Source organism: Triturus cristatus, chromosome 1_1 (assembly GCF_964204655.1).
Source record: "Triturus cristatus chromosome 1_1, aTriCri1.1, whole genome shotgun sequence".
Taxonomy (NCBI): domain Eukaryota; kingdom Metazoa; phylum Chordata; class Amphibia; order Caudata; family Salamandridae; genus Triturus; species Triturus cristatus.
The window spans coordinates 1,258,197,874-1,258,225,045 of NC_140579.1; the positions used below are offsets into that span (position 1 = coordinate 1,258,197,874).

Sequence of the window (27,172 nt, forward strand, 5' to 3'; positions counted from 1 at the left end):
GACGTTTCCTGGCTGAAACGGGTCTGTTGGCATGTATGGTTGTACTACCACTGCCTCTTCCTTCTGCCCACAATGGTCTATTATATTGCCACAGCCTCTCTTGCCAGTCCTGTATTGTTGGTTTGTTGCCCCTGCCCCCCTTTCCACTGCCCTCCATAGTCTGTTGTGCTGTCACTGCCCTTCCTGCCTGCCCAGTGTGGTCGAATTGTTGCCTCTGCACTCTCCTACCTGCCTTCAATTTTCAGAGTCCGTGGCCCTGGCCTCTGCCTCTCAACAGTATCCCAATGAACAACTAGATTGCTAACATTCTATATTTATTACAAAAGTGTGGAACGCCTGACGTCATCTTGATGTAATCAAAACTGTAATACCTAGAGCATTTCCTTTAGAAATTACATATATGAGAGGGTCTTATTTGCATCAACATTATGGTTAGTGCTCTAAAAAACTAAAATGAGGACATATTTTCTGAGTTTTCAAATAGTGACAAAGAACTTTTAAATTATTTGTAATCTTTATGTTTTTTTATCCAGTTTACCACTTGATTACATGTTGCACCTAGGGGAGAGGATGTGGTGTTACTTCCAGAGCTGCAACTGTGGAACCAGGTTGGAGTTTCTGCTTCAGCTCAACATTCTGTGATTCTGGTCAAATCACTTAATCTCCCCATGTCTACAACCAAAGTGAATTTGATCTTGTGTGATGTAACCAATGCTCATGTAAAGCACTCCAATACCTGACAAGTCTGCACTATATATAAGTGCAAATACACAAAAAATAAGTGTTTTGCACACTTCTGTCATTGGGCTACATGTGGGCCACATCTGGGTGATATTTGTGCTGCATTTGGGCTCTTTTGTCTCTGGTGGCCATCTTGGGAGATTTATTTGTTATGAAGTTTCCTAATTTCCTCATTTATTGCAGTCTCCTCAGTAGGAAATGCTTTCAGTTTTTTACTTTGATTCCATCAAGAAGGTATTCAGATATGTCACACATGTGCCATAAATTCAGAATGTTAGCACTCTAGTTGCTCATTAGATCACTGTAGTAAAGCTACTGCTCACCAGGGAAGTCTGCTGCTGGTATTGAAAGTGCATGTTTTAGTCTGCATGTCAGAATTTTTTAATGAAATAGAAGAGGATTTGAGAAGTCACTCAAAATGTGCCCTAATTTTTCTTTCTGCAGCACTAATCATACTTTCTATGGCAAAATGAACTCCCTCATTTTGTTCCTTTTTAAATTAAATGTTTTAAGAGTTACCACTTTATTCCAATCAAGATGGCTTCAGGTGTGCAATACGTTTGTCATAAGTAGGACTGTTAGCGCTCTAGTTGTTCTTTAGAACACTCTGGGAAGCTGCAGTAGAACACAAAGGAATCAACTGACAGTCTCTGCCCTTGTTGGATGTACATGTTTTACTGAGAATGTCAGACTTCATTCTTACATGACTGAGAAAGATAATGTGAATTTACAGAAAATAGGCTCTCAGTTTAGCTTATAGATCACCTTCCAAACCTCTGTGGGAAAAGCATGAGAAAATAGTTTTCTCTCAAACATGATTCATGATATCACAGCAGAAGGCTTTTTCACATGGTAAAATCACCTAAGAACACACCACAATTCCTAAAATGAGTATGGTACCATCAACAAATGATTTAGAATGTAACTAAAGTCTTACAACCTTCTATTAACTGCAATGCTTTTTAATGAGGTGCTATCATGTATATTGGTCCCAAGATGGCTGCCAACACTTCTTGGATGAAGTACTGACAGCCAATCAGATCTCACGATGAGATGTGTGGTTAGGCTCCGCCCAGATATATCTATCTTTTTAACTCTAATTTTCTCAGGAACTACTGAACGGATTTACACCATTTAAGCAAAAGGCATGAGTCTGAACTGAGGACTACCTCTTTGCCAAATTTGGTATAATTCCGTTCAGCAGTTCGGGCTGTAGCTGTGTCAACAGGTCCTATGGGAAAATGCATGGGGAAAACGCCTTTTGGGACCCCCCTTTTTTCTTGGCCCCCGCTTGACGAATCACCGTGAAATTTTCAGGATAGTAGCGGACCGGAGCTGGCCAAAAGTTTGGAAAATTTCGCAAAGATTCGTCAATCGGCGCCATCGTTATTCCAAATAGAATGTTGCGGATATCCTATGGAAAATAGGTCCTAACTATAACTACCTACTGGCGACTGCCAGTAGGTAATATATATATATTGTTTACACCAAAGGTCACTTTTTTGATTCTCATTCTTGGTTCACAGCAAAACAAAAACAACTGACACAGAGCTAGCACATCCTACTCAGAGCTCCCAGACTCAACTAGGAAGCCATTAATGCATGTATTTGGGGTGTAAAACCCCCCACACCCCATCTGAAGCTACACCCCTGACTGTTGCAACCAGTACATGCTATTTTACCATTGAAGAAACATTTCAAATTAGGCCATTTTGCTTTGAAATGAACATTTGAGGAAAATGTAATAAACCTGCTTCTGTATGCCCTGCACCTGTCAGGATACACCTTTTGTACTCTAGGGGAATATAAGGTATATTTAAAAAGAAACACTTGATGTGCTTTGTAAAAGGAAACGTATGCCATACCATACCTTGAGCCAGGCACCGCTGTGCTTTGTATTTCAGCAATTACAGCAGTTCTTGGTCCTAACACGACCACTGTGGGGACATATAATCATTTAACATGTCACACCAATAACACGGGGAAATACCATATTCTAATGGTTCAGTAGGTATACTCTATATGTCATGCACGATAGTTGACATTCTTTGCCAAGCACCAGTCACAAACACTACATTTCTACAATCCATGCTGGACTCCATCCTCTTACATATCCCTTTTAAAGGATATGGAATGATTGAGCCTATAAGTGAAAGACAGATTTAAATATAGTGTCTAAACAATACATAGAAAATGCTGTTTCATAACTTTCCTCTTTTCTTTAGGCTATTAAAGAGTTTCAGAACATTTACACCACAGCCCTTGATGACTATAAAAAAGGGGTAGAAGGAAGTAATGCAACTCTACTGTCTTTCCACACTACAGTAAGTATTCTACATGCTAGCATCTCCTAATCTGCCTTATGATATAACTGTTATTATAATAAAAATCATGTTTAGTCACATGAACGTACTGCTCCTGTTTCAAAACCTCACTGATTACCTTTCACATGTTTCAGGACAATATGAGGAAATATATTTGTATACAGATCTATAGGAAGGAGCAGCTGAAAAAGGCATTTTGCTAAATATTATTTCATGAATAATAAGAATGTTGAACGTTTTAGGTCTGGTTAAATGTTCAGCCGTCACCAGACCTTATGTGAATAGCTTTTAGGATTACTACAGAAAGATACTGAGGGCCCGCCCAGAAGTTGGTTCACCTGAGCACAGTTTTTGATTGGGCAAAAGCTGTGTTCTTCCAAAGAAAGGGTCCTTAAATCTGGGCAAAGCACTACGCTACGCTCGTGTAGTTTGCGCTTCTTCACACTACACGAATTGCACGTAGCACAGTGCAAACACGCGTAGCGTAGCTTAGTGCAGCGGTCATTTTTTGCTTGCTCGCGGTCCTCAACGTCAAGTTGGCGAGCAAGCAAAATGACACCCCAGTGAGACTTTTTCCTCGTTCGCGATCAGCAACATCAAGTTGCCGATCGCGAGCATGGAAAATAAACCTCCCGGCGAGATTCTCAACACGGAGAGGTCAGGTTTCTCATTGCAAGTGGTCGGGTATGCTCGCGATGAGAAACTACAAGTCCGCGTTGAGAAAGCTGCCGCTCAAGTAAAAATCTACTCGAGCGGCAGAAAACTACAGCTCACACTGTGCAAGATGCCGTTTTCAATGATTGCACAGTCCCGGATGCTTGTCCGCACTGTGCAATCATTGAAAACGTCATCTTGCACAGTGCGAACAGGGTACTACACAGTTCGCGAAGTGCTACGCGTAGCTCGAAGTGCACTTTGCGTAGCCACGCGTAGCACTACTTCGGGAACTACGCCCAGGCAACCGTGATCATTGTGTTTTTTCAATCTGTGTGAGCCAGGCTGTTTTTCCCTCTAGAGATGGATCACTAAATTGCAAGGGATCGAGCATGCCCTTTAGGGCACACATATGCCAATGCAATGCTTTTTAAACAATGACCCCTAGATAATTATAGTGTTAGTTCTTCTCTGGCAGCAGCACAGATGGGAGGAGCACAGACAGGAGGAGTGTGTTGCTGTATTGTTGTCACCGCCCCTCTTCTCTTTCCATCATTAACTTCAGAGTGTAGTTTTGTGTTTGCATCCATCGGTCCAGAACCCCTTGTTCATGTATAGATCCATCCATCCACCCAACCATCCATTCATCCACATACTCACCTTTCATCCATCTATCCATCCGTCCACATGCCTACCTTCCCTTCATCTGTCCAGCCATATACCTACCTTCCATCCATCCATTAATCCACTATTCATCCATCATTCCACCATTCATCCATAATCCCCATACCCACTTTTATCCATCACCCGTTCATTCACCCATCCACATCCCTATCTTTCATCCACCCACCATTTCATCATACATCCAGACACATATCAACCTTTCCTCCACCTATGCATCAATATATCCATCCATCCATTTCCACATCTACCATTCATCCATCTGTCCAGATAGCCATCTTTAGTCCATCTATGCACCCATCTACCAATCCCCTGCCATTCTTATAATAAAGCTTTTCATCTGTATAAATATAGTGTTGGTTCTTCTCTGGTGAACCCCATCAGTACAGAAGCACAGACAGGGAGAGCACATGTAGTTAGGAAACCTGTGTTGCTTTATTTTGGCCCCCTGTATAATTTGTCTGCATTGACTCCCTTCACCTATTGTCAGCAACTTCCTTCCATGCAGTCAAACTTCAAATATTTTCATTCCAATAAAGGACTGCATAAATGCATTCTGCCTCCTCTACCTTCATCCTGCTATTCATTTATCAGAAAATGTATCCACTCGCCTCCTATCATCTATGCATTGATCCATTGATCCATCCACACACTCAACCTCGATTCATCCATCCATCTTTCTTTGATATATACATCCGCGCAATCACCATCCATCCATCAGATCATCCATTGATCAGTTCATTCACATATTCACCTTTCATCAGTCTGTTCATCCAAGAATATTATCAGCTATCCCTACAACTCTCTGTCTGCTCACACAACCACTTTCCACAGATCTATGTATCCATAAAACTGTACTTTAAAACTTTGCCTGTCTAAACAATTTACATTACCTACTTCTACAACACTAAAAGTACAAAAAACAATTGCATAATATAGTACCCTTTTATATACCAACAAATGCAATTTTCAAAGCATTGCACAAACCACTGCATGTTCTAACAAATATGTCATTTGCACCTCTTCTACTAACTAGATAATCTCTAAGGCACTTTACATGTATGCCACGTTATCAATAAACTTTACTTCCTACCAACATTACCCATGCTATCTACTTGTAATGCTTCAAATTAATATACAGCAAAAGGAACACATTTATTTATTTATTTATTTATTTATGGAGCTTATAGAGCGCGCAGCTACCTCCAAAGGAGGTGTCCCGGCGCTAAGATTACATAACTGTCCCCATGAGGAGTAACCAAGATCAACTGATGGACAGAATGCTGAACTATGCAAACATTCACCCTCAGTCACAAAAATCTGGGTTTAATCAATCATGCTTTTGCTCACCACACCACCTCAGTTTGGACCCAGCCATATGCAAATCGGTCTTGGCCCTGTTCCTCATTGGAACAGTCAAGCCCGAACTGCCAAGCCAGGTCCTCCATGGACCAGAAACAGGCATCCTGGAACCAGTTTCGAGGCATCACCCCTCATCAGCCCAGCTAGCTTGAATACAGTGGTGCAGTGAGCCCAGGACCCCCATCTGGGCATACCCTTCCCCCTTAGGGCAACAAAAGCAAAAGGAACAAATGATGGATGGAATGCTGAACAATGGGTTTAATCCATCCTTTTTGCATTTGTCACATTAATATACAGCATTCTCGCGAATATGGTGGCTGATAGTCACTTCTCTTTGGAGTGGAGCTTAGACAAAATGGCATGACTTTATTTAATCTCTGAATAGTTTTGATATCTGGAAGGGGGAGTGTAACAACCCTATAATAAATGTTTTCTCTGGTTTGTAGTCAGACCGAGTGCTTTCAAGTCGAGTTGTGGCAGTGTTGTGGCAGTGCTTAATTTGAGCTGGTGGTTTCCGGTACTCAGCACCCGCACTTAATTGGTTTCCGGTGCTCAGCACCAGCATTAATTGTCAACACCACACTTCTGACAGTCTGCCACATGGTGGCGCTGCTCATCTAATTTAGAGATGAGTAAAACAACGATTGTTTATGAATATGGTATACATTAAAAAAATACTAATACCTGCCTCCCCAGCCACTCCTTTAATTTTGGGGACCTGCATTGGCAGCCATGGCAGGGACAATGGGTAGTGCAAGCTGCAGAGGCCTCCTGGTCAGGGCCCCAGCACTTATTATTTTACAAATGAAGCACTGGTTTGTGTCAAGTTTCACTGAAATCGCAGCTCTCGCCCCTAAACATGCCTGTCCTGCTAAACAATTGCAGCATTCCTATTTTAAACTCACCAGTTCTCCCATAAGGAACAATGATGTAATTTTAAAAGTCACAGACACCCAATGGCTATTTAAAGAGCAGTATCTAGAAATCGTTTGCATTTTAAACCAAGAATTCAAACCATGCCAAACAAAATTGTTGTAACTATATATTTTGCTCAGCAATGTCGATCTAGGCTGACAGACACATAGGGCCCACTTCACAAACGTTTTTCATACCATAAATGCCAGCTGGAACCAGTGCCTACCACACATGAACCTGGACTCTTTCCCCTTCACAAGCAGGCTCGTCTCATCGTTGTGAGTAGCAAGTTTATACTGCTGAGCTTCCAGGTTATGCCAGCTATCTTCAACTAACTGAACAAGCTCATCAGCAGTGTCATGGACTGGTCACAAGAGGAACAGGGTCAAGACTGATTTGCATATGGCTTGGTCTGAACTGGGGTGCCGAAGTGAGCTAAAGAACGATGATGGATTCAACCCAGATCTGTGACTGGGGGTGAGTGTCTGAAAAGATTCAGCGCTCTGTCCATCATCTCCTTGTGTTTGTATGAATTGAAAGACTCTAGTAAATATTGAGCCAGAAGATTATGGAGTCAGAAATTAGAGATATTATAGAAGGGCTTAAGAATGGCTTACCAGGTGAAATATATATATATATAAAAAAGGGGAAGGAAGAAGTTATTCCAGTTTTAAAACAACCGTTTAATGCAATTTTATCGTAATAACTTTGCAGTACCATCGTCCTGGCACAATACAATAAATACCTTGATAATAAACCCAAAACAATTCCCCAAAATGTGAATTGCATAGATGCATTTTACTGTTGAATGCAGATTAGAAAATATTTGCAGGAGTGATGGCCCAAAGACTGTTAAAAGTTGCAGAAGAGCTGATCCATGAAGATCTAAAGAAATTTGTCAAAGGGGCCAAATATATTATCTTACAAATTTATTGGTAAGTGTAATAGATCAGGCCTATATAAACAAACCCTAGCTGTGATACCTCTGGGAACGTTTGTCTCAGGTATGGATTCCCCCAGATTTTACATCTGCAGTCCACCAACAGGAAAAGTATTGGTCCTAACAAATAAAATTTTGTTAGGAATGAGTCCAAAAAAAGGATGACTTCTTTCCCCTTTATTATTCCCTCTCTCTTTCTCGCCCCCGCTATGCAGTTTTTTCATCAGTAATTTCACTGCAAATGTTGCAGTGATATTATCAGTGATGTCATGGAAGACGTCATGAGTGATTTAATATGTGGGGTAATTAGCAGTGCATGGCAAGGGTGCAAGTTATAATGACCTTAGAGCATGAGTTATAGTTATTTGAGATTAACTATAACTGCTGAATTTCCATGGTTTTATGTGTGTAAAATCTGAATCTAACTATAACATCCCTGTAACCTTTGTTTCTTTCAGTGAATTTCTAAGGTTTTCTTAATTCTATTTCCTAACTATAATATCCCTGTAACCTTTGTTTTCTCTCAGTGAATTCCTATGGTTTTTTAATGCTATTACCTAACTACAACGTCCCTGTTACCTTTGTTTTTTTTAGTAAATTAAAAATGTTTTCAATATAAAATTCTACTACAATTTGACCCATTAGTTCAATTTACTAATGTACATTTTCATAAGTTATTATATACATATTATTCACACTTTCATTCTATTTATACATTTTAAAACTGACATTTAAAAAATTAAGATAAGGTAACTTATGTGGTCTTTCTATCAATGCACCAAGTCTTTCATTTGTAAAAAATAATTTTATGGATCCGCAGATCTGTCATGAATCCTCAGACAAATAAGGGGTCTGCCGGTTGTATTGCACACATTTAATACTAAAACAGCAAAACATTTAATACAAACATATGCTATTGCAATTTCTGTAAACGTATCACTGCCTGTGTGTGGGTGTGTGAGTGGCTGTGTGAGTGACTGAGTGGGGGTGTGAGTGTCTATATGGGTGTGTGTGTGTGTGTGTATGGGTGTGTGAGTGGCTGTGTGGTTGTGTAAGTGTGGGTGGGAGTGGTTGTGTGGATGTGTAAGTGGATGTTTAAGTAGTTGTGTGAGTGGCTATGTGGGTCTGTGAGTAGGTGTGTGAGTGGTTCTGTAGGTCTGTGAGTGGGTGGTTGATTGGCTGTATGGGTGTGTGAGTGGATGTGTGAGTAGGAGTGTGGTGTTGTGGGTCTCTTAGTGGCTGTGTGAGTGGCTGTATGCTTGTGTGAGTGTGTGTGTGAGTGGTTGTGTGGATGTGTAAGTGGTTATTTAAGTAGTTGTGTGAGTGGGTGTGTGAGTGGCTATGTGGGTCTGTGAGAAGGTGTGTGAGTGGTTCTGTAGGTCTGTGAGTGGGTGGTTGATTGGCTGTATGGGTGTGTGAGTGGGTGTGTGAGTAGGAGTGTGGGTCTTTGAGTGGGTGTATGTTTTTTGGGGGTCCTGATCAGCAAATCTGCCCAAATCCGTGAGTATCAAGAATAATTTCTTGCCCATGAGGGGTCCCGCACAGACCACTTCATCAGTACCATTGGGTCAAGGTACCTCTGCCTCCACACTGATATTTCTATCACTTTTACTATTTTAACAAACGTTGTGAACAACTATTAAGCAAACAACTATATAACTAATATTTTTTTACGCTTATCAGCAGGAGCCAAAGTTTCCCTCCTTTTTTTCTATTTGCCAGCTGGATTTTGATTAATGTGCCACTTCTTTTCCAGTCTTTTAGCCACCTTAGCCTGCCAAAGACTCTTCAGTTTTCTGCTATATATTAGCAGGCTAGGTGGCAAGAAAGTTTCAGTGAAGCATCATATGTATATATTACAGTTCACAAAGCCTAGCTCATGCAGAATTAGCTTGTGCTGCTGAACTGTACAACTGTTCAGTCACTGCCAACTTGAAAACACTGTGATTCAAGAGGAAGTTATTGCTGACCAGCACAATAATCCTGCTTTTGCTAACAAGGATCTTTTTTGCTGCTTATGTAAACAGATATATTTTTTTTCCTCAGAGACAAGCTTCCATTTTTCTTCTAAAAAAGACAAAATAACCAAAAAGATAAAAGTTTCATACTGATCAATAATTGATAACTGTAATACATTAGTATATTTTCTAAACCTTTCTAAATTTTTCACCAACAATCACATATTTACATCTAATGCACCAGTAACTTGCTATTCCTTACTCCTGAAAATACCACACCCTCAGCCAGTCTATTTTCATATTTTTGCAAATTAAATAAAACATGCAATGAACTCTGCTTTCATAACAGTTTCAACAATCATCTTGACACACCTTTCCTAACACTCACCAGTGTTCACTCTAGAAATCACAAACATTTCAGAGTGCTAAAATATACATATGAGGTTCATAAGAGCAGTAGAGGTTGTATCATTACATTCTTTGTTTTATAATTTGAGCTCCAGGATTTATGGTATTTTTTTTAATTTGCATCTGTATGTATCCATATTTATATTTTGCCCATCGTATTTGTATTTATACATATTTATTTTGTGTTTGGAAAATAAATGGTATGGTAAAATGGTATTTCCACATTTATTTAACTGATAAACATGCACTGTTACTTTGATGCCTTCCACGTTTTAGAAACTTAGGCAGACAAATATAACAATACACTACACCCACAGGTATATATTAGCATAATATACAAATATATAATAATATATACCTGTATCTCGGACAATCTTATACTGTTTTTAACCCACAGTGCTGTCTCTCTGCTCAGCCGTTGGCCTAGATTTATGAAGGACAGCATGGAGAGTCACTCACAATATGCGAAAATGTTCTGTATTTTTCCACTTTTAAAAATAAATATAGACAGGAAACAGATTGTTTTCTGTCTGTATTTATCTGTAAAAATGGAAAACTAGGAGCCTTATTTCTAATTTAAGAAACTGTACTTCCTTTTACTTGCAAGTGTATACAGTTGAAAAACTTTATTTTTTAACCCAATCTGAAAACTTTGCTCACATTTCTCTACATTGTAATGGGTACCTCTGAAAAGCTACATTAACACATCTACACCTCCCGAAACAGCTTTTCACTCTGTAAGCATAATGTAGAATAACTTTACCAACATTAGTACACTTACTGACAATTCACAACAAAGTTTATAAAATATATTATTAAATACCTGAGCTTGGAGTTCTTTCTTAAATTCATATAAACACACCAGTATCTTTCAGCTTCTCTCCTCATAAATTCACTTCTGCTGAGCTCATCTCAAACAGACTTCTCCTCCAAAGCACCAAGGACAAACTGAACTATCTCTGGTTCTCCACTCCATTACAGCATTACTTCAACCATGTAATAAGAATGGTAATTATTGGTTAAGCCTTAGCCCTTTTTTTTTTTTACATCTCCCTATATGATCTTGCGTGACTCAAGCAGGTTTGTAAAATACGTTGTGGCAGACATAGTAATTTTCCATGCGAATCTCACGTGAGGAAGGCAGAATCGCAAACACCTTTTTTTTTTATACGAAGTTTCATATAGCACGAACTTGAACCGAAGGTATCAGTTATCAGAGCCCCTTACATAGCACCAGTCGCGTTACATGAGGACACATTCATTTTCTTTTGTTATGCACGGGGAGATTAAGTGATTTGCCCAGAATCACAGGATGTTCAGCGTCACTGCCGAGACTCGAACCTGGTTACCCAGATTCGAGATCGACCGCCCTAGCCGTTAGGCCAACTCCTCTCCCCGTGTTGCAGGTTTTCCCATGCGAGTCTCGTGGGATGCTTGCAAGAATGAACAACCTCTATAAAAAAATAGCCACCTACTCATCACAGTACTTACCTCTTATACACTTTCTCTCAAAAACAAGAACCTCGATATGAATTCCTACTAATGGAGTGTATTTAAAACTCATGTACTCCTTTTTACTATTCACAATCCCGCACGTGTCCCGCAAGATCGTAAAAATTTGTTAAAAACAATGTATATTTATTTTCTTCATAGTAGTTGTCCCTTAGACAACCTCCTTTCATAACTTAGGGAGACTGCATTCCTGACTGCTGCTCCCTTACATAGCTTGTTTATTTAATTTCCACAACAGCTCCAATTTTTCAGAGTAAACAGTAATGGCGGCAATTTCATTTCTAGCATTCCAACTGCCAGCCAATCAGAGCGCTTGCTTGAGCCTCTCGCTCCCGCTGGAGTGTGAGGGCTCATGAGAAAAACGGGCCCTCGACAAATCAGAGAGCTCCATTTTCTGTTTTGTGCTCTTGCAGTAGGCTCGCAGGACTCTCCCAAACCCAAATGCCAAAATATACAATTCATTTTCACCCTTAATATCTCAAAAACGAACAAATTGATTTACACCAAATCACAAAAAGCACAATCTGTGGCCCAAGATATAGCCTCCTAACGAATTAGGTGTAATTCCGTTCAGCAGTTTTTACTGTAGCTGTGTCTAAAGAAGTCTATGGAAAATGCATGGGGGTTTTATGTTTTGGGACCCTCCTTTTTCTCATTTCCCACTTGAGAGATCACGCCAAAACTTTCCAGGAAGGGGCTGAGGTAGATGAATGTATTTCTGTAAAGTTTTGTGTAGATGTGTCAAACGGGGCCAAGGTTATGAGCAAACTAAAACATATATAAATATTTATATTTTAGCACTTCAAGCAAATGGCAACATCTGATATAAAATATAGACTCTCCTATCGGGGATCCTCACAGAACACCTGGTTTTATGAAATACTGTATGAGTCACACGTTTAGAAGAGAGGGGATTCTTCACTGGGGAGACATAATGGAAGAATACAACAGTACCTAATTTGTAAAAAATGAAGTACCTGGACCAAAGCAATTTTAAGAGTCCACTCCAGCTGGCATCACCAACAGGTCTGCCACTACTGCCTGTACGAGTAGTACCTATTTGCTAAATATATATATATTTTTTATTAAAACACTGTAATTATCAATTTATCTGAAGAATAGACACATAGCACCACCATGTGAAGTAACCCAATAATAGGTGCTGGTCTTTAAACATAAGTGTTGTTGCCAAACACCGGAAAATGCTGCCGCAAAGTAAGCATTGAATACAAAATAAAGACTCGGGAGGATTTACTTGAAGGGAGCTGGTAGTATAACAAAAGTTAAGTAAATCCAATTGTAAACTTGTTAAGCCACAAAAAAAATGGTGTCAACAGACTCAGTTGAGCTTGAAGCTGCAGAGGAGAAACATCAAACCCAAAAGAAGGAAGTTACAAAATGGTACGAAGCTTTGTGTCTGGCTCACAAGACATAGATGAAGTCAAGCCCCGTTATTAAAACCCATGGAAAGTATTGTTATGCACTTTATGTGCAACTACCAATTTCCCTGTCCTGAAAATGAATAATTTCTTCACACTCCATAGGCTGTATTGGAACCAAAACAGCTGAGAAGAATACAAAAAATCAAGAAGTGGTATGTATAAGATGTGAAGCTCCAGCTGTAGATGGTATGCATCTGTATGTATGTAACCCCTAAAGTCTGTTCCTTAAAAATAGTTTTCAATATAAAGTGAAGGTAAGATCAATCAGAGACGTTTTAAGCCTGGGCAAAGTGGGGTCTGGCCCAGGGCCCCCAACTTTCTAGGGGCCCCACCATTAAGCTTTCAGAACAGTCTCTGACAGTGGCATAACGCAAAAATGATGGGGCCACCTTCCAAATATGTAAATGGGCTCTCAGATTTCCAATATTGCATAAATAATCAAAGGCTTATCACTGAACGGGGGCCCACTGAAGGACTGGGGACCCCTTAAAGGTTTGAGGCCAACAAAGAGGGTTGTCAATGATCAGACAATAGTTGTCAAAGTCGTGAATAAGCTAAAAATGGATAATAAATTCCGAGCTGTTCCGAGCAGGGGGGTCCCAATCTATGTTTGGCCTGAGGGCCTCAAAATCCTTATGATGTCTCTGAGATCAATTTTGATGATGTATGGAATTGAGCTAAAATCAAGTTAACATGTTTTCATGAATAAGGCTGAAAAGAAATTAATGTTTTATGTAGCATTATTAGCTTGATATGATCATTGAGAATTGGATAGTCATCTAATAAACCACAATTAACAGATTGGCTAAGAGAAGTAGCCTTAACTTAAAAGTGGGACACTTGCAGTCAGAGTACAAAATAATAAAATGTACAATTATAGAGACAATTACCTCTCATGTATACTGCCATTTTTCGGTCGGTAAGGCTCTGATTCGGAAAATTAGATCCTTTCCGACTGCAAAATGAAACTTTTTAGATTCACCAAACCCAATTAGTGATTGACTAATTAATAATTACCCAATCATTTAATTGGGTTTGGAAAACATAGCAGGTCGAGATTTGGTAGGGGTGTAAAAATAGGTCTGTTCTAAATATCTATTCCTTAAAGGCTGTATTGATGTTTTGTGACTGAAATCCAGTCGCAAAACATTAATATTTTACCAATGAGGTGGTAAGCCATTTCTAAATGAAAGGGGGTTCTCAAGGGAACACTTCCTCTTTGTGAACGTTTACAAAAAGGTTTTAATGAGCAGGCAGTGGTCCATGAGAGCACTGCCTGCTAATAAAAAAGGTTTGTATATTTTTTTATGCATCCTGTTTTCCTTTAAGGAACATAGGCTGCATTTAAATTAAAAAAAGACTGCTTTATTTAAAAGCAATCTCACACATGGTGGTCATTTGACCCCAGCAGACCACCATGCCTGTCATTACAGCCAATCATAGTGGGTCTCAATGTACGACCTACCTCATGCATTTTAATGAGGTAGGTTGAATTACGACCCACCAAAATTCGGTATTTTGAGAACCCACAAAGTAATACATAGGTCAGGTCTCAAAATACCTTTGGATTCATTATAAGGCAGTGCCCAAATTGTGACCACTTCTAATCCATTTTGTACATTCCATTTAAGGAATTGGAAATTGTATCTTGTCACAATTTACGATTCCTTAACTGGAATCTTTGTACACGAGGGCCAATATTCGATATGGGCTAACAATGTCGAAGGTTTACCTAAAACAGTCCAATGATTAGACATAAACTAATTACGCAGATTCTGTAGCCCGGTGTAAAGCGAAAAATATAATTCAGAAATGCAACTCTATCAAGGATTGGTTCAGAGCGAAAGAGATAGATATATGTGCATCTTGTGGTGATGAGGACTAAAAAAAGGGGGGTATTTTGTAATACCTGTTTTAGTGCGTCCCTACCCATTTTCACTGATCACTGCGTCATACCCCTCACTGAGCTATATTTTGAATATGTTCATCAGCTTCCCACACCCTTTTCCAAACTGTAACCTGCAGGCAGCTCCTTCTGAAGGTTTCTGGTTCAAAGCATGCTAGCCATGAGTACTGTATTTATTATGAGTCGGCCCATATTTTATATGTGCGTGGTAACTGAAACGGACTGATGCAGCAACATTGTAGCACAGCGACAGAGCAATGACCCCAGTACAAGCAAGGAAACTGGCCCCTAAACCACCGATTGAGTAGAAAAAGCCATAGTTGGGCCCCTCAGACCAATAGGACTCGATGTCACTGCACCTATTCCACTAATTGTCCTGCCTCTGCTGAAGAGTTTTGACGTGTATGTGTGGGTAGAGTGAGTCCAGCAGTTTATGCATTATTGGGTGCATTGTTGGGTACAAAAATTCCATGTGCATAATGACTCGCTTAGGGCTTAGATCAGCACATAGATTTTTTTATTGGAATATATTTGAATTCTGCAAGTGCAAACATTCTGGATATTAGGCGAATGATAGCGAGATGTTACAAGATTTTGTACATCAAGAATATAGAACTCCAAACGCAGCAAGATCTGATCAAGGCCTTTCAGTTTTAATAGAAGGTATGCCAGAGCATGTTTTGGACGTCATTTCTCTTGTTGAAGAGCCTGTCTGCATTGTTCATGCTGCTCACTTAGGTCACTACACTGTATCTACATTCATGGACCTTACTTAGTGGCCCTGTGTTCTTTAACTTTATCTTTACTACCAATGTAAAATATGTGTACTATTGTACTTTGCCATCACATGGTATATCCGACTTGTTGAGTGCTCTGCCTTCTGTTGTATGTATGAAACCCATGCATCTGTTCGTTGATGTTGCTCTAATTGAAGCATTTCGCTACCATCCTGTGTTTTGTTCATTCTATGTAAAACAGCAAGACAAAGCAACCTAAAAACTAGAAACATGTTTTTACACATTTCACATATTTACATTTTTAAGCATATGGAAATTAAGTGATTTGTCCAGAAGTACACGTCTTTTCATTCAAGTGTTAAGCATGGGACTCTGGTCCGGGTACCTAGGTACTAAGGCTGGCACCTAAGCAATAGACTTTATATACTAAGGAGGAAAATAAAGCTGCAGAGTAAGAATGAGCTCCAAATCGACCATAGATAACCTACTTACTCAAGAAGTACTGTTCCTTAAATAATACATTACATTTTTCATTTCATCTAATCCAGGTTGGCTGATGTGGGATAGACAGTGTTAAAGATTTGAAGCACCTGTGTCCCAAAGACCCAAAAGAGCATAAAGTAAGCTTTGCCCTTTCTTTCTTTATTTTCTTATGCTAATTTGCATGGTGTTCTACGAATCTAAGAACCAGTATGTATGGAGAGTGTAAGATGCTATTATTTACAATTTATGAGGCTGTGCCAGACCATGAGTCCTGAAAGGAGAAGCCTTGAGTTCGTCATGATGCCCCTTCGCTCCCTCAATGATGTTAAGCAAACAAGTACCACAAAATTGGGCTCGGGTGCTGGGAGAAGCAGAAAAGCGGTCCGACAACAGGCATAGAGATTATCTAACATAAAGCAACGTTTTCAGAAGCTTATGCAATGTAAGAATGTGAGTTTGTAAGCACAGCTTGAGGGGGAAGGTATTCCAGAATCTTGCTGCACAGATAGAAAAGACATGTCCCAAAGAACTGGTTTGGTATTACTGAGAATTGGCGAGGAGTCTGACCAACAAAGACCTAACGATGCTGGATGAAGTGTAGAAGTTGAATTTTCTCCAAAGATATAGGCGGACTTGGTTGTGGGTGGCCCTGAAGACTAAGCAAAGTGCTTTAAACATAATTCACTTTTTAATTGAAAGTCAATGAAGAGAGTTTAGGGCTGCATTAGCAGATGAGTGTTTAGGAAGAGATACAGCAATCCTAACAGCAGTGTTTTGAAGTTGCTGGAGTTATTGGAGAAATATAGTCTGTAACATCTAAAAAACTGAATTGCAGTAGCCATGTCTGCTGAGTGTGGCTGACTAGATTACCACAGAACAAGATGGTTTGAGAGGTAGGAACGATTTTTGTCAAAATTCTGGAAAGTAAAAAAACAAAGAAACAGGCAGTGGCCAATTTGAATTTGATAGTGAGAAATCATGATTAATAAATAATCCATATTTGTGCACTAAGGTGGCAGGAGTGGGTAGAGGGCCTAATTCTAGGAAACTAGAGATCTAGCAAAATATGATTGGACAAACTTTGAGTAGGAATCAGCATAATGTCCATTTCTTCTGTATTGATTTTCAGAGATTTGAAAGGCATCCATCTAGTTATGTGTGTAACATAGTCCTTAAATGAAGGAGACCCCTGGGAGACTGTGTCATTGAGAGAAAAAATAATTTGGATATTGTCATTGTAGCTCAGGGAATGTAGTCCAAAGTGGATACTATTTACAAGTGGGTGGGGAAAGAGATTGGGGCTCAGGGAGGAGCCCTTAGGGACTCCTGGCACTACATGTTTAAAATCAGATTGAAAAGGGGGCATCATAACTGCCTGATAAAGATCTATCAGGTAGGATTTCATCCAGGGAAGGCCACAGTCTTGAACTTTTCGAATTGGACATTTGCAAATTAATTCAGCATGTTTTGGAGGAAAATTACAGTGTATAATGTAATGGTCTGATTTGTGAAGACCTCTTCCAGGTGTACGTCAGAGGTATGTCTGAAAAAAGGTTTAAATGATGCATTCATAATTTATTCATGACTTGCAAGGTAAAAGTATTGAGTTAATTGAGTGGAGTGTAGAAATGTAATTTACTCCTGTCCAGAACATATACACATGTTTTGCATACTACTTTAAACAAGAAGACATTTGGAGGGATGTATTCAAGAAGTTTACAAGGACATCCTACACAAATGTAATAAATATTTATTAAATGCCATTTTCATTGAAATTCTTTATTTGGTTAATAAATTACCTAAAAAAGACAAATGCAAAAATACAGTCATATCACGCATCACATTTGTATAAAACCGCAGCAAACGTGACATGATCTCATAAAATCTTTACTCAAACAATGCCAGAAAGTTTCTGGTGCAAATAAATCAATAATAACAACAGGAGAAGAAAACAGCATCATAAAACATTCCTCATTCTAATAGCACACTGCAGATACTTAGCTGCTGCCCAACAAACATGAATAGAAGTTTAGGGTTGAATTAAAATCATAGCTTACTTGCATTGCCTAAGGTTGGCGCACCTCAAAATTGGCACCAAGTGGTGGTGTCTAAAGGAACATAAAATTTACAGAAAAGCAAATATGCCTTGTAGTCTGTGAAGAACTAGAATTACAAGGGCAAACTAGTAAAGTCACTTTGTATGCAACAGGTATGGAGAAGGCAATAATAAAGTGCACAATGTAAAGTCTTAATCATGTCAGCAGTATGTTAGGTGGTTGTTTGAAATCCGCTTGCAAGATAAGGTTCCATCCCAGAACCTGCCGTTATTAACATATCGTTTCTCACAGTATATTTCAAGGACTCAAGTTGTTCTCTATTGGTTGGAAACATAGCAAGGCAATGAGCCTTTATAATATTCCTTCCTACAAGAAGGGAGTTGTTCGTCTGGGTTAAATAACAATTCTGACGTTATAAGAAAGTGAACCCGTTAGCGTCACTCGGGTCACTCATGACCACCTCTCAGCCTTCCCTCCCAGATGAAGAGTTCGTCAGACAGTAGAGAATACAAACCAATATATGTTTATTCAGATACACTCGAGCGGAGCCCGGTCAGCCCAGTCTCTTAGGAGTGCTGCAGAGGGACAGAAAATCAAAAGCATAGAGATGCATATTACACTATTCATAACTGGATTAAAACCCGCCCATAATGGAATTTTCTAAGCAGATGCAGCTAGACAGTGCAATACAAAAAAAAGTACGTTTCGATCCTCATATCGGGCATTACCTCAGAAGCTCAAGGTTATTTCTACCTGCACCCACCACTGGACAAGTGGGAAAAGGATCTTTATCTAGTGGGGAGGTATGCAGCCCAAGAACAGTGTGTTCATTAACAAGGAACATGAATTTTTCCATTCTAACAGACCCTCCTTTTAGCATGAGCTAAACATTTTTTGTGTAAGAATAAGGCAAGCAGGGAATCATAAACAATAATATCAACATGTTAATGAGCATTCCATAGTATCAACATCAGGAGGGAAGATTGTGAGTACAGAAGAAGTCTAAAAAAATCCCTTCATCTATGTTCATCATATCCTCAATCTCTGCTAGACCATTATTGCAGCATTGGTATCATGAATCGATATTTTCTGTTTGGGGGTGAGAATATTGGCACAATAGGAGCAACAAAATGGAAGGCACTGAATAAGGGCACAGCAGAACACCAAAATCACAATCAGATAAATCACTTTTTCGAGGATCCAGCCCCAGCTACCAAAAATAGACCAATTCCAATTTCCACTTTCCATTCCCTTGACATTCTCGATAATGTCTAGAATATGCTGGGTGATATTCTTTTCCATATTCTTGATGCAGACTACGCACTGATCGCCTACTACAGTGCACACTCCTCCACTCTTAGTTAAGATGAAAACAACTGCATATCTAGTCTGCTCAGAATATATTTGCATACCTTCTAATTGGGTGGTGATGTCATGCAAAGCTGCTACTGTAAAGTTGGACAATATTTGCAACTTGCATCCAAAATATTCCCGGGCTTTCTCACCCCTGGCCATAGATGTCATTCCCAAAGTAACTAGGAATGACAGAATATACCCAAAAGTGGCCCCAATACTATAATTATTGATCTCTAGGTCAGTGACTCCCTCACAGAATTCTGTCGCCAGCGTCCTTTTCACCCAGTGGACATTAGGCTTGGGATTGACATGTTTGCAAGTCACACCTAGAGGCAACACCATGCCTAAAGCCACATCTCCTGTACCATTATGGATGTTAGAGTATGTACCGTTGGACAAAATTGAATCCAGGGTGTGCATAAATTGGTCCATCATAATCCACAGCCGAGTATCTAGAATTCATACCAAAGGTAACAGGATCTTTATCATTCACTAAAGAGATTGTACTTTTATACAGCACTGTGTCTGAACAGATCACGTACAAGTCTGTGTCTGTACTATTCACAATAGGACAGCATGCAGGATAACAACCAGCCTTCCTACTAACTATCACATCCTTATAATGCCAACCTACTAAAGTAATATTCTGCTCCTTCATGTAGTAATTATCACAGTATGTATCATTAGCGCATCCTTGATAGCCCACTCCCCATGGCTTTCTATAATATAAGCAAGGACCTTGATAAGCAAAACAAAAAACTCAGGAAACGTTTGTAAATTCCGGGTTTAAGTATAATTCACACGGATAATGGATAAGCAGTCCATAAGCTTGTGACTGAATCAGTAGGGTAGCAAGCTGTTCCCTCCCCAAAGAACCTCAAATGGGTGTCTAAAACTACATTACTCAGGACTGACCTTATATTTCTAGTCAAAGAGATGACTTTATCCTTTAATGGCAAAACCACATTTTGATCATTCTCCAAAACACGTCACCCCACACAGTATCAAAAGCAATAGAACCACAAAGGTGACACATAATATTTTCCTCTTGAGTGTCCACATCGTAGTGGGCCGGAAAATGAGAATCACTGGTTGGTCCTCATCAACAACCTGTCCACCAAAGGTATGCATAATGAATGAAGAAAGAGGGATAAAAAAAGGAAATGAAATATGTAAGTTCCCAGTGTCCATCAGAGCCTCACTGGTACAGGCTCCTATTGTTCATCAAAAACATTGGCGCTCTTGAGCAGCGATGGAGGTGCTTGCTCTGTCCTAAGCTCGGGTTCCCATGTTGATCAGGATAATGTACCCCCAAGGGGATACTTACGATATATCATGTCCAATGCTCAAACAGTGAACAAGTTCTCACATTACCCTAAAATAATTCCGTTTGTTGTATAGCAAAGTACACCCTAACTTACACAGTCCATCCCTAACTAATCTGACTTCTCCTTTTGTGCACCGTTCTTCAGCCGAGGGCCAAAATTTTACCTAGTGACTCTAGGCACAGAACGATCAGTGAAAAAGGGCTCCTGGATAGCTTGTATTTTTGGAGGTACTGCTGCATTCAGAACTTCATCATTTTCCTCATCTGTTTTGATCCAAGTCAGCCTGGCATCGCTGAAGGGGACAAACTGGGGCACCTTCTCGCACTCAGAGTCCCCTACTCCATCCTTCTCCCACTGGTCATAGGGCAATGGCAAAGGTATCCTGCGGCAGTGAGTTGGGTGTACCCATTTCTTTCGGCGGTCAGCTTTAACAGCTGTGCGCGTAGATAGAAGGACCTGTTCTAGTCCAATCCATCACGGCTCCAAACTCTTTTTCCGCTGGAAGTTGCGCACGAGCACGAAATCCCCAGGCTGAATATCGTGTCTGGGCCCTTCTGGTGGAGCTGGCAGGGATTCCAGGACCTGTTGGTGAATAGAACACAAACTTTCAGTTAACTGGCAAAGATAGTCTATCAACAACGGATACTTAATGTCAGAAAACCGCCAAGGGCGCGGGACGCCCCAGACGTTTGCCGGGAATCCAAACACGACCTGGTACGGTGACAATCCTGTCCTAGAATGTGCTGTTATTCTTGTCGGCAAAAGAGCTAATGGTAAAGCATCTTTCCACTGTAACCCTGTGGTCTTCTGAATCTTTGCCAGTTTCAGTTTGAGAGTGCCATTGTATTTCTCAACCAAACCTGCTGACTGTGGATGATTGGCAACATGAAACTTCTGCTTGATACTCAAACCATCACAAATCAATTGAATTATTTTGGCATTAAAATGACTTCCGTTATCACTCCAAATCAAACGGGGCAAGCCAAAACGAAGAAAGAACTCCTTTAGGAGTACCTTTGCATTCGTAATGGCTGTATTATCTTTAGTGGGATAAGCCTCAACCCATTTACTGAATGCACAGACAACCACCAAAACATATTTCAAATTATTGCACCTATCTAGCTCTATGTAATCCAGCTGAAGGACCTCATAATGAAAAGTGGGTGGTGCAAAATTACCAGGAGGTGTATGGGTATCTTTTCCAGGATTGTGCATCATGCACACCATACAATACTTTACTAAATGTGCAGCTGTTTTTGAAGTGTTATCATTCTGCCATACAGGGTCTAACAACTTGCAAATATCCTTAGCACTATTATTGGCTGGGCCATGGGCCATCGTGACTACAGGAAGAACATATGCACCCAGCAACATCCATCTTTGCTTCCCTGACTTATCAATCCAACATCCCTCATCGTTCAATTGTGCTGTACTTTCTTGCCACATTGCTTATTCCTCCATTGTGGCCTCACTTTGTATCTCCTTCACATTCTCGAGTGTATCCTCAAACATGGTAAATTCAGGCACCTACCTAGAGGGACCTGCTACAAACATTCTTTTCATTTTAGCCCGGGCTGTTTCCTTAGCTGTCTGATCTGCAAAAACATTTCCCCTTCCTACACTTTACTATAGCCAATTTCTTAGAGAGTGTCAAAGCAGACAAAAGCCTCAATATAAGGTGCCCATGCTGAATCTTGGTGCCATGCAAAGTAACCTCCTGTCCACCATTACACAACCCCTCACACCTAACAGCCCCCTCAGCCCTCACTCCACACCCACTACCATCTCACCTCCCTCACACATCAGTCCACGCTCCGCAGCTAATGCAGACCATTCCCTACCCCCCACACCCCTACAGTACCTCCCCTCACCCTAATAGCCCATAGCCTACACAACATAGAACGTGATCTATCTAACTTGACGTCTGAACTTTCTCAACTTAGAGAAGACTTTATCCACCTCAGCTCCAGAACCCTCCAGCACCATACACACCCCACCAACCCCCCCAAAATTCACCAACACCAAACACATACACTGGCCTCGCCACACCTCGAACCATCTCTCCCCGTCCGACCTCTCCGATCTATGCAACTCTTACCTTCCCAGTTTACCAATCACCTATCCTCCACTCCCCTACTCCAACATCCCTGTTATTCTAGGGACTAACAGAATCCCCTCCTCCCCTGCTTCCCCCAGACCACCTCCTCAACTCACCTCTATTGTAACGCCCTGAACGTCTCAGGATCGTTTAACAGACACGATAATGAGAACGCAACCACTTGTGAAGGTTTAGTTATTTTAATGAAGGCAAAAACAATACAAGGAATAAACAAAGGTTATAGTCACTGGAATCCTCCAGGCTAAGTACGTTACCAGCCCACAGCACGGATGGTCCTAACCGTCCTCTGCATATACGCCGATCCCGGCGTATGCCAACAGAGGGCAGAAATGAAATGGCCGACAATGCCAATCGGTAGGCTGTGAGGGGCACGAAGAGTGTTGGGGAGAATCGAGGAGTCAGGGAAACACCCAGCCGGGGTCTCTACCTGAAGGGAGCAGCCGCTCAACCTCTTCCTCAGACTGCACCGGGACGCGGAGTCACCTCCTGGTGATGCGTCACCGATACCCCAATCACAAGCAAAGAAGACTGAACCGAGAGCAGCCGCTCGATCGATCCTGTGGACTTCCGAGTCTGTAACGCGGCAAACACCTCCTGGTGTGCGTTACAGCTGGCAGTCCCTGTATCTCTGGTCGGGCTGGGAGTTACGACTCCAACCAGCAAAAGCGCCACTGCGCTTTGACTCAGCCGAGTCAAAAAGCGAAGCTCAATGGTTATCCGGTAGAGCTTCCGGGTCCTTCACAGGTGACGATGGGGCAAGACACGGCCCAGGGAGTAACGACTCGACCTACCTCCGTTCTTGCCTTACTGGAGCACCACTCCGGAACACTGCTCTTCACTAAGCAGGTACGTCGGTGTAAACACAATATCCGACAGCGTTGTACCTCCCGGTTCCTCCCTTTATAGGGCGTGTTTTCCTTGAGTTATGTAACAGCTCTCCTGTTTACATAAGGGCGTGTTTTCCTTGAGTTATGTAACAGCTCTCCTGTTTACATAAGGGCGTGTTTTCCTTGAGTTATGTAACAGCTCTCCTGTTTACATAACCTCTCAACCGCTAAGCATCCTGGGAGATGTAGTCCGTTTTCGCTGGTTACCGTTTTCCTCCCCTCGCATAACAGGAATTCTTGACATCTATCCACTCATACCCACCCCCATAAGCAACCCCACACCACTTACATGTATGCTAGTGAACTGTCGCTCCACAGTCTGGCATGCCACGGAAATTTCTGAAACCATCCTGAGTGAATTCATTTACACTGCATTCCTCACAGAAACCTGGCTCAATGACCACTCAACGAGCATACTTGACCTACTCTCCCCACCCCTGGATACGCTATCCTTAGAAAAGACAGACCCAACAGAGCTGGAGGTGGTCTAGCCATTATCTTTAAAAATTAACTTCAGCTCTCCCTTGTGAATAATTCTGGCTACTCCTCCTGCGAATACCTTGAGGCTGAACTGAAAACTCAAAGCTCTCACCCAATTCATCTACATAACATATATCGCCCCCTGGAGCCCCCCCAGCCCTTCATAGAGGACTTATCTGAACTTCTGACACAATCCTCATTATCCAACTCAAAAAATCTCTTCCTTGGGGATCTTAACCTCCACTGGAACGATACCGATGATCCCACTATCTCCCTCCTCACTAATCTACTTGAGATCAATGACCTCAAACACCTATGCCTGTCCCCTACTCACACCAAAGGAGCCATCCTTGACTCCATTTTCTCCAACATAGATCTGGCCTCCGTGACCAATATTGTCCCCATCGACTGGTCTGACCATTACCTTATACTGTTCACTATTGCTACCATGGCAATACACTCCACCACCAAAATCAACAAACCTAAGAATTGGACCAGAAATCTAAAACGTATCCCCCCTGGTTTACTATAGACTAAACTCCAAGCTCAACTTCAACTCACTCCTATCTCACAAAACGCTAATGAGCTCACTGAACACCTTAATAAAACTGTCACCGATATCCTTGACCAATTGGCCCCGCACAATCTTAATAACCTAAGACATACCCCTTCCAACTCCTGGTTTAATACCGAACTCAACAATGAAAGATGGTCACTTAGACTGTTGGAAAGAACATGGAGACTCCATCCCTCTCCCTCCCATCTTGCACTCCTCAGACTTGCTAGATCCATGTACAAAAAACACATCTTCAAGGAAAAGGCATCCTTCTTCCGTACACAACTTGATCGTGCCAAAAATAGGCCAAGGGAACTTTTCAAAATCATTTGTAACCAAACTTCCTCCGCACCTCTATATCTGATTGCCTCTACCGCCAGGTGTGAAGAAACTTCCCAATTCTTCTGGGAAAAAATAGCCAAAATTGATCAATCCTTCCTTCCCCCACAGTTCTCTACCAACTCCCACCACAAACCTGTCTTTACCTCTAGAGCCTACTCCACATTCCCACCACCAGTCGACCCCTCCTCTCATCCTCCTACAACTCTACCTCACCCCTGCTACTCTCTACACCTACCTACTACTTCACCCCCCAACCACTCTTCACACTTATCCTCAACTACACCTCTTGAAACCAACCCCCTTAACTCACAACTAAAAAATAATGGTTCCTTGCTTAACTTCCTCCCCGTGACTGAGCAAGAAGTCTTTAACATAATTGGTAATCTCAAACCGTCCTCCCACACCAAAGACCCCTTACCCTCTAACCTTGTTCCAGCCCTAAAGCACATCATTACCCCACCACAATCATCAACACCTCTCTTTCCACTGGTTGTGTCCCCATCTCCCTTCAACTTGGACAAATCTCTCCCATAATCAAAAACCCCAATGCTGACCCCAATGACCTAAACAATCTCTTCCCCATCACTAACCTCCCCCTCCTTTCAAAAGCCCTTGAAAAATGTGTCCTAATTCAACTAGACAAACACATCGAAAACTTCAACTTACTCGACCGCCTTCAATCAGGCTTCAGGAAAGGCTGCAGTACCGAAACGGCAATGCTCAATGTTGTCAATGACATCCACCACTCACTAGATAATGGCGAGACCTGCCTTCTTATTCTCCTGGATCTCTTCACAGCTTTCGATACAGTCAACCACTCTGCCCTACTTAAAGTGCTTAGAGACCGTTTCGGCCTTAATGGTACTGCCTACAAATGGTTTGTCTCCTACCTACAACACCGAACTCAGCAAATCAAAATTCAAAACTGTCTATCTAACCCCACTCCGGTCTCCCTAGGAGTCCCCCAAGGATCTATTCTCTCTCCCTCTCTCTTTAACATCTTTATGGAACCCTTCACCCTCATTTGTAAAAAAGCAGGAATCAACTACCACCTCTACGCCAATGACACCCAAATCTATTACAAGATTAAAACCCATTCTGACATCTTACACCTGAACAACACCCTCACCAAGATCCAATCCTGGTTCTATTCTAATCATCTCAAACTTAACCCTAAAAAGAAGAAATCATTCTCTTCTCCCCTAAACATAACCCTCTCCCCGTCGTTCAATCCTGGATCTCTGACCTTAACGCACTCAATTGCCCACTCACCTTGTCCAACTCAGTCAAATCCCTTGGTATCTCTATCGATAACACCCTAACCCTTAACGTCCACATCAAAAACTCTGCTAAAGGAGCCCTCTTCACTCTCCGTCACCTCAAGAAAATCAAACCCTTTATTCCAACGGATGACTTTAAACTTGTAGTTCAGTCACTTGTACTTTCACGTATTAATTACGGCAACACCATCCTCAACGGAATCCCCAATGTCCACCTTGCTCCACTCAAAGCTGTGCTCAACCTTGCAGCCAGGCTCATCACTGACTGTAAATGCTTCGATCATATATCCCCGGCTCTCAGATCTCTTAAATGTCTCCCTATTAAAGACAGATCTACCTACAAAACTGCCTGCATTACTCATAAAGTCCTCCACCAAAACACTCCGCAGTACCTCACTAAGAAACTCTACAAAGCGGGCACCACACGACCCCTGAGAAGCACCAACACTCTCCTCCTAATCCCACCCCTACAAAAAAAGAAATCCACACTATCTCGCTCCTTCTGTGGTAATGCCCCTAGCATCTGGAATGCCCTCCCAAAAGACCTGCGTTGTAACCCTTCCTATAGCAGCTTTAAAAAACACCTCAAAACGCACCTCCTAAATAAATATTGGGGGTCTTAATCCTGCACCCTTCTCTTGATCTCCAATCGCCATATTATACATGTTTATTTCCAGTATATTATCTATCTAATTATTTGTTAT

The 27,172-nt window shown here is 41.2% G+C and overlaps 1 protein-coding gene across 1 annotated transcript in view; it reads left to right on the forward strand.

Annotated features, from left to right (window-relative positions):
- TSPAN2 (tetraspanin 2) overlaps nt 1-27,172 on the forward strand; it is an 878,201-nt gene that overhangs the window by 813,744 nt on the left and 37,285 nt on the right. The window contains 2 exon segments of the mRNA XM_085652149.1: nt 2,967-3,065; nt 16,129-16,200. Of these exon segments, the coding sequence (XP_085508275.1) occupies nt 2,967-3,065; nt 16,129-16,200 (171 nt within the window).